Source organism: Meleagris gallopavo, chromosome 14 (genome assembly GCF_905368555.1).
Source record: "Meleagris gallopavo chromosome 14, MGAL_WU_HG_1.1, whole genome shotgun sequence".
Taxonomy (NCBI): domain Eukaryota; kingdom Metazoa; phylum Chordata; class Aves; order Galliformes; family Phasianidae; genus Meleagris; species Meleagris gallopavo.
The window spans coordinates 13,573,387-13,584,161 of record NC_139417.1 but is presented as its reverse complement, the minus strand read 5'-3'; the positions used below and the strand labels follow the sequence as shown (position 1 = coordinate 13,584,161).

At 50.1% G+C, this 10,775-nt stretch overlaps 1 protein-coding gene across 1 annotated transcript in view; it reads left to right on the top strand.

Moving 5' to 3' along the window:
- The first annotated feature begins 1,308 nt into the window (after positions 1-1,308).
- Positions 1,309-10,775, top strand: part of PRICKLE2 (prickle planar cell polarity protein 2) — an 89,400-nt gene continuing 79,933 nt past the window's right edge. The window contains exons 1-2 of the mRNA XM_085235687.1: positions 1,309-1,442; positions 1,635-1,720. Coding sequence (XP_085091813.1) covers positions 1,401-1,442; positions 1,635-1,720 — 128 coding nt within the window. The 5' untranslated portion in view covers positions 1,309-1,400. The remainder of the gene's footprint in view (positions 1,443-1,634; positions 1,721-10,775) is intronic.

Sequence of the window (10,775 nt, the reverse complement as noted above, 5' to 3'; positions counted from 1 at the left end):
TGACCCCATGGGGGCTGTGTAACCTTGACGTGTTTACGGCTCTGGGTGCTGAGCACTCCTCTTCCCTACCGATCTGAGGCCGGAGGACACGGGTGTAGGGTGACGGGCAGGTTTGGTGGCCCCATGAACACCTCAGGTTGGCGGACAGGAGACCAGCTTCACTTCACTGAAGTTTCAGACCTGCCTCTCCATCAGCAGACTGTGATTCAGCACAGCCACACCTCCAAGGACTGTACCCTCCAACTTTGACTTACTTTTGCTGTTTTAAACTTAGAGCCCATGTCCTCACCAGCCCTGTTATTGAGGGCACACAGCATCTCTTGCAACAGCAAAGCAATTAAAAGGATTTGCAGGTCACCTTTAAAGCATTTCCCACAGCACGTCGAGTCTTGTTATAAGTTCTCTATCCATTAATGCTTTTATTTCAGCAGTTTTAATTGAAGTTTTAAATATTCTGAACCTTATGCAAGACACCCAAAGTGCTGCTGAATTTCAGGTCCTCTTTTGCATGAAGCTCATTCCCTGAAATCCTATTGACCTTCAGTGGAGATGACAGTCACTCTGTACCATGTCCACACCACTCTATTACCATCTCCTATATGGTATACCATATGGTGGAGTCACTGTCACTGGAGATGTTCAAGAACCATGGAGATGTGGCACTGAAGGATGTGCTCATAGGGCATGGTGGGAGTGGGTTGGGCTTGGTCTTGGTGACCTGAGAGCTCTTTTCCAACATGAATGATACAATGATTCTATAGAGGTAGGGATGCTCCAATGTGACACAATCTGTATGTGTTTGAAGAGTTTGCCTCTGTCACTGAGTTCATAATATATCCTTGCAATACCACAGGAGGAAGAAACAGAGAGTGAAACCAAGAAGGAAAACGATGAGAACATTCGTCAGAAAGGACCAATGAGAAGAAGCTTGGAGGGGCTGGAGGGGCAAAAATAGCAACTGCAGAATAGAATGGCGAGGGAATGTCAGCGTTTTCCCACTGCCATGAAAAAAACCCTGTGCAACAGGGTTATCTTTCAGGATCAATCACCCTAGAACTTTTTGCAAGAGACGTTCAAAAGCCAACCACACCGTTCCCAGCCGGTCACAGCTGTAACCTCAGCCTTCGCCCCTTCGGAGCAGCACGATCCCATCCCTTCGGGGTCTCCGCTTTCCACCCTCATGCTGCGAAGCGCTACGGCGGCGCGGCGGAGGTGGGCTGTTCACTCTGAAGCGGAGCGACGGCAGCGGGCGGCGCGGGGCGGGGGGCGGCCGGGCCTCCCGGGGCGGTGCCTGGCGGCCCGGGGGCGGGGAGGAAGGGGCGGGGGCCCGGCGGAGGGGCGGGGGCGGCTCGGGGCGGCCGCTGCCGCGCACTCGGGCTCGGACTCGGCTCGGCGGGGCCATGTTCGGCCGCGGTTCCCGTAAGCGGCTCTCGGGCCGCTCGGTGAGTGCTGGGGACGGGGGTGGGTCTGTCTCCCTTCGGCCCTCCCCGGCTCCCACCTGTGGCTCCGTCCCGCTGCACGTTTGTGTCCCCGCCGCCCCCGAACGCCTCTTTTCTGGGTGTCCCTCATCTCCCCGTGTCCCTGTGCCCCCTATTTCCCCTCCTATCCCCGGGTGACCTCCGCTTTTCTTGCAGCTGACGGCTTCGGGGGAGCCGGAGCGGGGCCAGCCCTGCAACACCTGCGGAGACCAATGCCCCGGATTCGTCCTGCACAAGTGGAGGTAAGGCCCGGCGACACGCGTGTCCCCACCGCTCGGAGGCAGCGAGACCGCGTCCCGGGTAGGGCTCCCTCCGGCGCTCCCCCCACGTGGAGTTTCGGAGCTCCACAGAGCATCTTCAGGAGTGTAAATGTGGCTTTTAGGGGAGTGTTCGTGTTGGTCTCGATTCCCCTGCTTCAACAGGTGGGTCTCCATCTCCCGTGAGAGCTTTCTGCCCCGTGGAGCAGCACCCGGCTGTGCTGGCACCTGCTGTGGGATGCAGCCCTGGGGGAATTGGTTTGCTCCATACCACGCACCGCATTCAGGGGCTCCTGCTGCTGCCCCGTGCAGGCAACCCTGGCAGGGAACAGCAACAGTGGGATGGCAAGAGGTCATTGTGGGGGACCCATGGTTGGTGCTCCCAGGTGGCTGCGTGGAGCTCCTGCATCCCCCTGGCCCCGCAGCAGGGTGTTGCCCCTTCGGTGATGCCTAGCAGTGATACAGCTATTGAGATGGATGAGCCCTCTCCTCCGGCTGGGTGGGGATGCGCGTGTGGGAAAGATCAAATCTCCTCTTATTTTTTTCTCCCGTGTTTCCATAAAGACAATAATGTGGTGCAAATGGAGCACTGAGAGCCTTGGCTTCGTGCTGAGTCAGCCCCATCTTGTGAGTTCACAGGTGATTTGGGATTTAGCGATATTAAACATTCTGGGCTGGGGGCTTCAGAAGCTGATACTGACTTAGAGCCCTCAGTGACCTTATTAGAGCCTTATTTTATAGTCTATCCCCATTTCCTCAGTATCTGCTATGCTTCTAGCACACGTCCTACTTCTCAAAGCTGCATCTCAGCAGATTAAAGCATGGATCCAACTCAAAGAGAAGGACACTGAATTGATTTATTAGTGCTGAGTTGTATCTAAAGCTCTAGCCTTGCAGATGAGCAGTGAAGGGGGGCCCATGGGCTGCGCTCTGCCCCTGGGAGATGGTGCTGGTGCATCTGCAGGTGGTGGATGAGTGGAGGTGATGGATGAGCCCTGTTCCTCCACCCTACACAGGTGCCAATCTGAGTGTCCCGTGCCTCACCTCACACCTTCAGAAGGTGAAGGTGTCTCCTGGCTGCAGGAGCTGTGCCCTGCTGCTAATTGGGATCTGCCACGTGTGTTAGATCTTTGAGGTCACCCCTGAGTGTCTTTTTCCCAGTACTTACAAAATACTTTCAAGAGCTGCCCTAGGTTTTCTCATGGCTGAGGTCTGGGGCAGCAGGTGTTGTCACAGAGGTGCCTCGTAATGCTTTAAAGTGTCACGGAGAACTTTCAAGTGTAAGATAAAAAGAAAAGGGATGGTCAGCAGAGGGATTTTTACTCTGGTCTGAATAAGGTGCTGCGTTTCCTGCAAGTTATGTTACCCTTAGGTTAGAAAGATGGAGTGGGGAATTGATACAATCTTATCAAAGGCCACTGAGCTTCTTGGGTGGTGTCAAATGTGTGACGCGGTTGTGATCTCTGCAGCAGCACACTGCCTGCTGTGCCGCATCCTGCAGAACCCTTGAGCAGCAGGCTTCACCCTGCCAGGAGCACCCACCTACCCGCAGCTGCCCCCTGGGGGTCCCACCGTGGATTTGGGTTGAAATAGATGGATCCTTCTCAGGAAGGAAGGGGTTACCTACCTGGGACAGCAGTGTATAGGGCTGGGTGTGCATCTTTAGTGCCCTCGGCTCTGCATCCTGCAGTGGGGCAGGTGTGCTCCAGCTGCACGCCTTGCACCAGGGACGGTGAGGCTGAGCCCTGCTGCATATGCATTCACATTTAATTGCCTCGATGTAAGAGTAATTATGCAATTAAAACAGAAAGGCAGCTTGTTTGCCAAAGCACAATAGAGAGGAAGGATGCTCATGTTTTACTAGTGAATGGTTTATTAGTGCACAGGATGTGTAATAGTCATTCCGTCCGTCCCAAGCACGCTCAGGAGCAGTGCCCTGCATGCATGGGGCCATGCAGCTCCTGCTGGGGATGTTCACAGGCACTTTAACTCCCCAAATGGGATTGGAAAACAACAATGGTCTGTAAGGAGATCTGCAGATTAAGGATACAAACCCAGATCAATTAACCACTGGGGATTCGTAAAGCTTTTTAAGATCCTTTAACAGCGGAATTTTGCTGATAAATGGGGATTGGGCTTTTTTCTTCAAAGATGGGAATTGGTGATGTGCTTTGGGGAGAAATAAAAGGATTTATGAGCTTGTAGGCACTGAAACCAAAGCACATCCCTGTTGCTGGTGTACACGTTGTCCTATACGTGATCGTGCAGGACTGAATTGCCTCGTTACCTGTGATTCTAGGTGTGATCTGTCCATCAGGCAGGCAAATGGCTTTGTCAGGCACCAAAGGTTTCTGCGCCCACATACTCTCTTAAAAGCCACTTTGCTCAGATGGAGAAGTGGCTTTGAGCGTTGGCTGCATTGATCATTCCTAGGAGCACAGGCATCCTTCTGAGCCAGGCAAACCACTTGAAAGTAAATTGCATTCTGCAGAACTGCTGTATTTTCAGAATAAAACCAATCTCTGTGATTTGGGGGGAAAAAAAAAAAAAAGATGAAAGAGGATTCCCAAGTAATGCAAAACTATCCCTGGCCTTAGAGTACATTTCTGAATATCCTTAATCTTACCCTTAAACTCTGATCTTGCATTCAGGCTGGTGGATGAATTCCCTTGATAACGTGTTGCAGACAGGGAGCTGCAGATCCTGTACTGTTAGATCAGGACATGTTGCCTCCTTTCACTCAGCGCTCCCAGATCCCATCTCTGGTTGTAAGACACAAGTTCCATCCTCAGTGCTAAATCATTTAACCCCAAGGAGGAGAAAGCAAGCCACGTCTGAACAGACTGAAGGTTGCATTCCATCATCCCTGGGTGTGAAGTCTGCAAGGATGCAGCTATAGGGATACAACCAGAACAACCTGCAATTGCTCATGTCCTGAACAGCAGAGCAAATCCTTCCTCTAACCCTGTCACTTTATTTTATGGCAGACTGTCAGTAAGGTATGTTAGGACCTGTGTGGGCCGTGCTCTTGAGGATGGAAATTGGGCACACACAACGAAATCCCCGTTAATGCAGGCTGATACTTGAAAGGTGGCTTTGTGTGTGGGAGAAGTGAAATCAAATTCAATAAAAATCTTCAACTCCTTGGGAGTCCGGTTGCCGTTTTCTAATCAGATCTGCATTACATTAAGCTGTGTGCCATTCAGCTTGTTAACAAGCTTTGGTTTAAATAAAGCTGTCATTGGGGTTGGGTGAAGGGATGGCCATTAGAAGGGTCTTTTGCATAATGTCCCACAGAGAAGAGCCTGCAGAGAGGTGGGCTGGGAGAAGGGAGGCGGATGGAACTGCCAGTCGCTGCCTGATGCAATTAGTGCGGGTGTGCAAACCCTAAAAGTGACAAACAGCTCCAACACAACCCAGATTGCTGAAGGCTGAACCCAGCAGAGCTGTACTGGGAGGTGTGGGGGACACGAGCCACCTGTGCTGCAGAGCTCAGGGACAGCAGGGTGCTGCAGCTCCCGGAGAGAAGGCAGTCAGGCGCTGTGGCAGATAATTTTAACAATTGTCTCAGAACACTGGGAGAAGTCTTTGTTGCCATAGTTATTCTTCTCACTTGCAGAAGTGGTAAATAACAGCAGTAAACATGACATAAGGCTGCCTTGCTGGTTTGCATCTTTTCTTGGCGTCTCTTTTTCTTGTGCGTGTGTAATTGTTGTCCCTTGCAAACACATGGGGTGAGGAGATCTGCTCGGCGTGTTCCTGTCACACTGCAATGTGGGCTGACGTGTCCCAGGTCGTGCCTGGCCCTGGGCGGCTGTTTCTGGGCCAACTGACTCAGAACTCAGCAATATTCTGGGTTATTATTTAGGTGTTTCTTTGCTACGATAACTTATTGCTTCATTGTCATCTACTACAGAAGTCTTGTGACATCTGGCCTTGCCAGGTCTGGGAGCAGGAGAACGTTGGGAAAAGAGTAGATGTGGCACTGAGAGCTGTGTGTTGGTGGGCACAGTGGGGTTGGGCTGATGGTTGTTGTGGATGATCTTAGTGGTCTCTTCCAACCTTAACGACTCTATAAAGCCCAGGTAATGCCGGCTCAGGGTGCTGAGTGATGGCGCATCACAGAAGCCCATGGACAAGGAAAGAGGAGATGTGTAGTATGGCAAACCCACCAAATAAGTGGTAGACCAGAACTTTGGAGATGTGGTAGGTTGCTGGATGGCGGTGGCTAGGTCGCATTGCATCGCATGCCTCTGTTTTGTTGACAGTAGCTTGGGAGTTGCTAGTGGCAGTGTTTTTTCTGTTCTTTGCTCAGCATGTTTGTACAGTTCCTGTCCTCAGACGTGATCCACCCTTGCGTAGAGGCCAGCAAAACGGCTATGGGGTGACAGGAGGCTGTGTGCTTGCAGCCCAAGTATGCATCCTTCTTCCCACTGGTGACTAGTACCTCATCCAGAGAAGTGATACATTTCTAATGCAGCACGTGAACGAATAGCACCAAATCCTGAAGCATTTGTTTCTACTTCAAAAAAAAAAAAAAAAAAAAAGTACAGATTATTGCTTCCATATGTTTTTCAGCATTTTTAGTAGGTTATGTATCTCTCACATACACGCTCCCAGCTTTTCCCTTTCATGAATAACATGCTTTGTGCCTCTCTCTCCTTTAGGATTCAGATATTCTTCACTTCCTTGTATGTTTATTTGAAAGGCTTTGGGGATATGAGAATAGCAATGCCTTATCTTGAACAGGCTTACGCTCTCGTTGCTTCCCCAGTGAGCAGTGTTGGGGCCTGGGGTGTTTTGTACAGATTTCCATTTTGCAGCGGGGAGCCTGCAGGAAAGGGAAAGCTGTGCCAGAGGGGAGTGCTGCTGCAGAGGTGAGTCCCCATGGGGCTGTGGGTGGCTGTCCCACAAGGACACCCCATCGAGGGATGCAAAGGAATCAGAAGTGGTTTCTGCTGGCTGATTTCTGAGCTCATTGTTGGGGTTGGTAGAGTGAGCTCGTTCTTGGGGTTTTTTGTTGTAAGCAGTTTGGGCAGGGAGAAGCCGTTCCTTGCCCAGTGACTCACTGCCGAAGCTGGTGTCCTTCAACTGCTGTTGGGGCAGCTTTTGGGATGGGTGGCTGCCCATCACCTGTGCTGTACCTCCCTTGGTATAAATGACTTCAGCTGTCCTACTCGCCTGCATCTGTGAGATTAAGCACTTGTGCAAGCGTTGTGCAAGCATTTGAAAAATCAAGGCTGAATTTTCCTCTGAGAGACTCGGAGCAGAGGCAGAGTTCCCTGAAGGCGTTTGAGCCACGTTGAGGTTCCCAAATGCAAGCTAGGGCTTTGCCTTGGGTGGGCAATGAGCACATCCTGCCCATCATCTCACTGTACTTTGTCAAGGGGCAGCATGACATCAGGATATGGCTTTGGGTACATCGGGGTGTAAACATCCCCGTGGATTTTCCAGCTTCACCCTGGTATAATCCTTCTTTCCATAAATGCCCAAAGGAGTTTGGGGGCTCCCAACCAAATTTTTTGGCTGTCCCTTGCACGCTGTCATACCCTGCTGCTAACACAGCCCCTAAGCCAACAGGCACAGATAAGGTGTCCTGTTTGTATTGGCTGTGAAACGCCATATCCATTTTAACATAGCACCACAACATTACAGGCAGTGTTGTCACTGGCAAAAAGCCTAAAATAAATTCTTTATTTTTTTTCTATGTGATGTACAGAGGAGAGGTGAGGTACATGCCTGTATCTGGGCAAGCCCAGGGAGACTGTCTGAAGTCTTTTACAAGCCATTGGGGATTGGATTGCAGGAGCTCAAAGGAGCTGGGACACTTCTTGATTAAATTTCATCTGAACACAGGAGCCCCAGTCTGCAGCTGGTGTAACTGGAGTTGCTGTGGGCAGAGCTGCCCAGGAAAGCCCTAAAAGCAAAATTTCTCATAGGAAAGTGCTGTGTAGATATGTTTTCTGCATGTTTTGAAGCAGCCTCATGTAATCCTAGTTTTACGAATGGGGTGAAAAAAGGCTAACAGTGTGATGTGGGGTTTAGTCTGGTTTGGGGGGGGTCATTCTGTTCTTGTGATTGTAATTGGACCTGATGAGTGAGGGGGTAGAGCAGAAAAACACTGATTTTACTTGATATTTTGCTCTTAGTCTAAACAATTATTTTTAAGTGTGAAGTTTTATTTTGTGGGATTTTTTTATTGTTGTTTGTTTGCACTTTTTGTTTGGAAAAATGCCCACAGCTGCATCTCAGCATGCAACAAGTGAGATGCTCCTGTACTCCCTGCCTGGTGTGAGCGTGAATGTGGGTGTCCTGCCCTCCCGATGTCAGCAGGGCAGCAGCCACCCTTTCTCAGTGCCTGGGTCCAACCGCCAGCTGCATCACTGAGCTGATTGTCATCACCAAGCACATCTCCATCCCAGGTGAAATCACCCAAGACAGAGCTCACAAAGCACATGGCCGGGATAGATGGGCTTGCATGAGGGATTTCCTTCCTGACAGCTGTCGGTGCTGGAGGCTACAGCTACAAATTCGGGTGCCACCTTGCATGTGGTTTAGTGGGAGGTGGTGCACTGATTTAACAGCTCTCCACAGCTGAGTGGGCAAGGTGCTGTGCTCCCTGCAGCCTCCAGCCCAAGTAATGGGGCGCGTCAAAAACGGGGGAGGAGCTGAGGGACGAATGCCTTCCTCTGCTGTCAAGAGCTGCTCAGCCCTTTGGAGAGTTTCTCTTGTTTTTTGTTCCCTGTTTGCCTTTAAAAAGTCAATCGGCAGCCCTTTATTCTGTTCAGGCTCCCCACCCTCCGGCCCCAGTAATCCATCCTTATTATATCACTGAGTCACTCTTCAAATAATCAATTGCCTTTTCATTGTCTGCCTTGTAAGTATATCACCCAGCTTAAGGATTGCAGATAGCATCAGCCTGGCTCTTGGGCAGATGGTTTTGCAGTTCATGATGATGCTCGTTTGGATGCTTATTTTTTCTCTGATGAACAAACTCCCAGGAAACCTGGGCCTGAGGATTCTTCCCCATCTTTCTGCTCTGTGGTCGCTATCTAATGTTGGAGGAATTTGTAATGTTAGCAGGATTGTCCAACGCGAGGGAAGCTGATTACGGGGTGAGCATGGCCAGTGTTGTTACGAGCCTTTATCTCAGGGAAACCCCAATGGCCAGAGCTGTCCTCAGATTTAACAAAATAGATCCATAAGAAATTCAGGGTGCTCTCTGCCATTGGAGAGGCCATTTCTTCCCCCTTGCGTGGCTCTCTGCAGGGCCCTGATGCTGGAGCTTAGCACTCCGAGTGCTAAGGATCGCAATTACTATTCTCACCACCGAGGGAGGCACTTTGTGCTCTGCCGTCGCAGCAAATATTTCATCCCCTATCCATTGCCCTTGTGCGGATGCTGCTGCTGTGGCGATAAAAGACATAATGGCTGCTCTCACTGATAAGGAGAGTATATAAATGTAATTACTGAAATCCTTACGTGGGTGGAGGAGTCCCTGCGAGGGGTTCTCATGCTCACGAGCCCTCGGCTGTTCTGGGGAAGCTGCCTGCAGCTCCTGGCAGCCGGGTTGGAGCTGCTTGGCCGCAGCTGGGAGCAATTAGGAAGCACTGTCTTTTTTCCCTCCCTTCCTCCCCACTTTTTTTCCTCCTCTTCTTGAAACCAACCCATTGGCCCTGGGGAACGAGGAAGGAAAGCCCCGCAACTGATAGTGCGTGCATCTCTTCAGTCTCACCCTCACGAGGAACGCGCTATAGCCAAAGAGAGAGGTATTATTTAGAGCGGGCCAACAAAAAAATATTTCCATGGCAGCAGTAACCATAGGAAACTTCCCCAGTGTGTGCAGGGTGCGTCCTGTTTCCCTGCCTTCAGCTGTTTGCTTTGCGGTGTGCCCGGTGTGGCTCCAGCAGTGACCATCCACACTTCTGTCCCCTGCTGTGGCCGTGGGGATGCGTTGCTGTGCCTGTGTTCTGCGCTCTAAAAAGATGTTTTCAGAGGGTTCCTTAGATGCCAAGAAGTCTCAAAGCCACCTTTCACCTTCTGTCATCTCACAAATGTGTGTTTGATCCTTAAATACCTAAGGCATGACAGTGAATAGGCTTCCAGGATCCAATTCTTCCTTTTTATAGCGTCTTAGAAAGATGCTTTTATGCTCCCTTTGGCTCAGCCAGTGATGCTTGGCCTACAACCAAGATGGGGAAACTAGGACAAGAATCACTTAGATGAACAAGCTGAAAAGTTGTTAAAGATACCAACTTTTTGTTGGGGGAAAGTATTGATGGATGGTCTAATTTAAATGAAAAAAATGAGTATTTTTCATGGAGTCACAGAACTGTTTGAGTTGGAAGGGACCTTTAAAGGCCATCTGGTCCAATTCCTCTGCAATGAACAGGAACACCTACAGCTTGATCAGGTTGCCCTTTTTGATCAGCTTAATCTGAACACATTTACAAGAAGGCAGAAGAGAAGGACAGTTTTGAGGGTGCTGCCACCTCTAGGAAATGTTGGCTGGAAAGCGACCGCCTTTGTTGGGAATGGAGTCCTTCCAGCAGGAGCACAGGCAGGCAGCTGGGATTTCTGGATGCTGTGCAGCTTTAAGCACCATTCTTGCAAAGGCCACAGCCCTGCTGGAAGCAGGTTGTTGCTCAAGGCTGCCCAACGTGTAAGGAACCTGCAGGCAGAGGAGGACAGGGGTGATCAGCTTTCCCTGCTCACGTGCCAAACAAATGGTAACATTCATCACCAAGACTGGTCTGTGCCTTATTAAATCTGTTTTTGGATTTAATAAGGCCATGGGCTGGTAGTTCGGCCCCTTTAAATGTCAGGTTGGAGAGGAGCTGGGAAGTGAGAAGACAATAAAAGTTAATATTCTGAAGTCAAGTATGTGCAGTGTAGCTCAGATTTTTAATATCAAGTGCATAATTTATTACAGGATGTAGAGGTTTCCAATACATACATTTGAATATGTTTTAATATTATCTTTCCTTCCAGTAGCAGGAACAATGGTGTTTAACAAAAGAAAAATGATTTCATGTTTCCA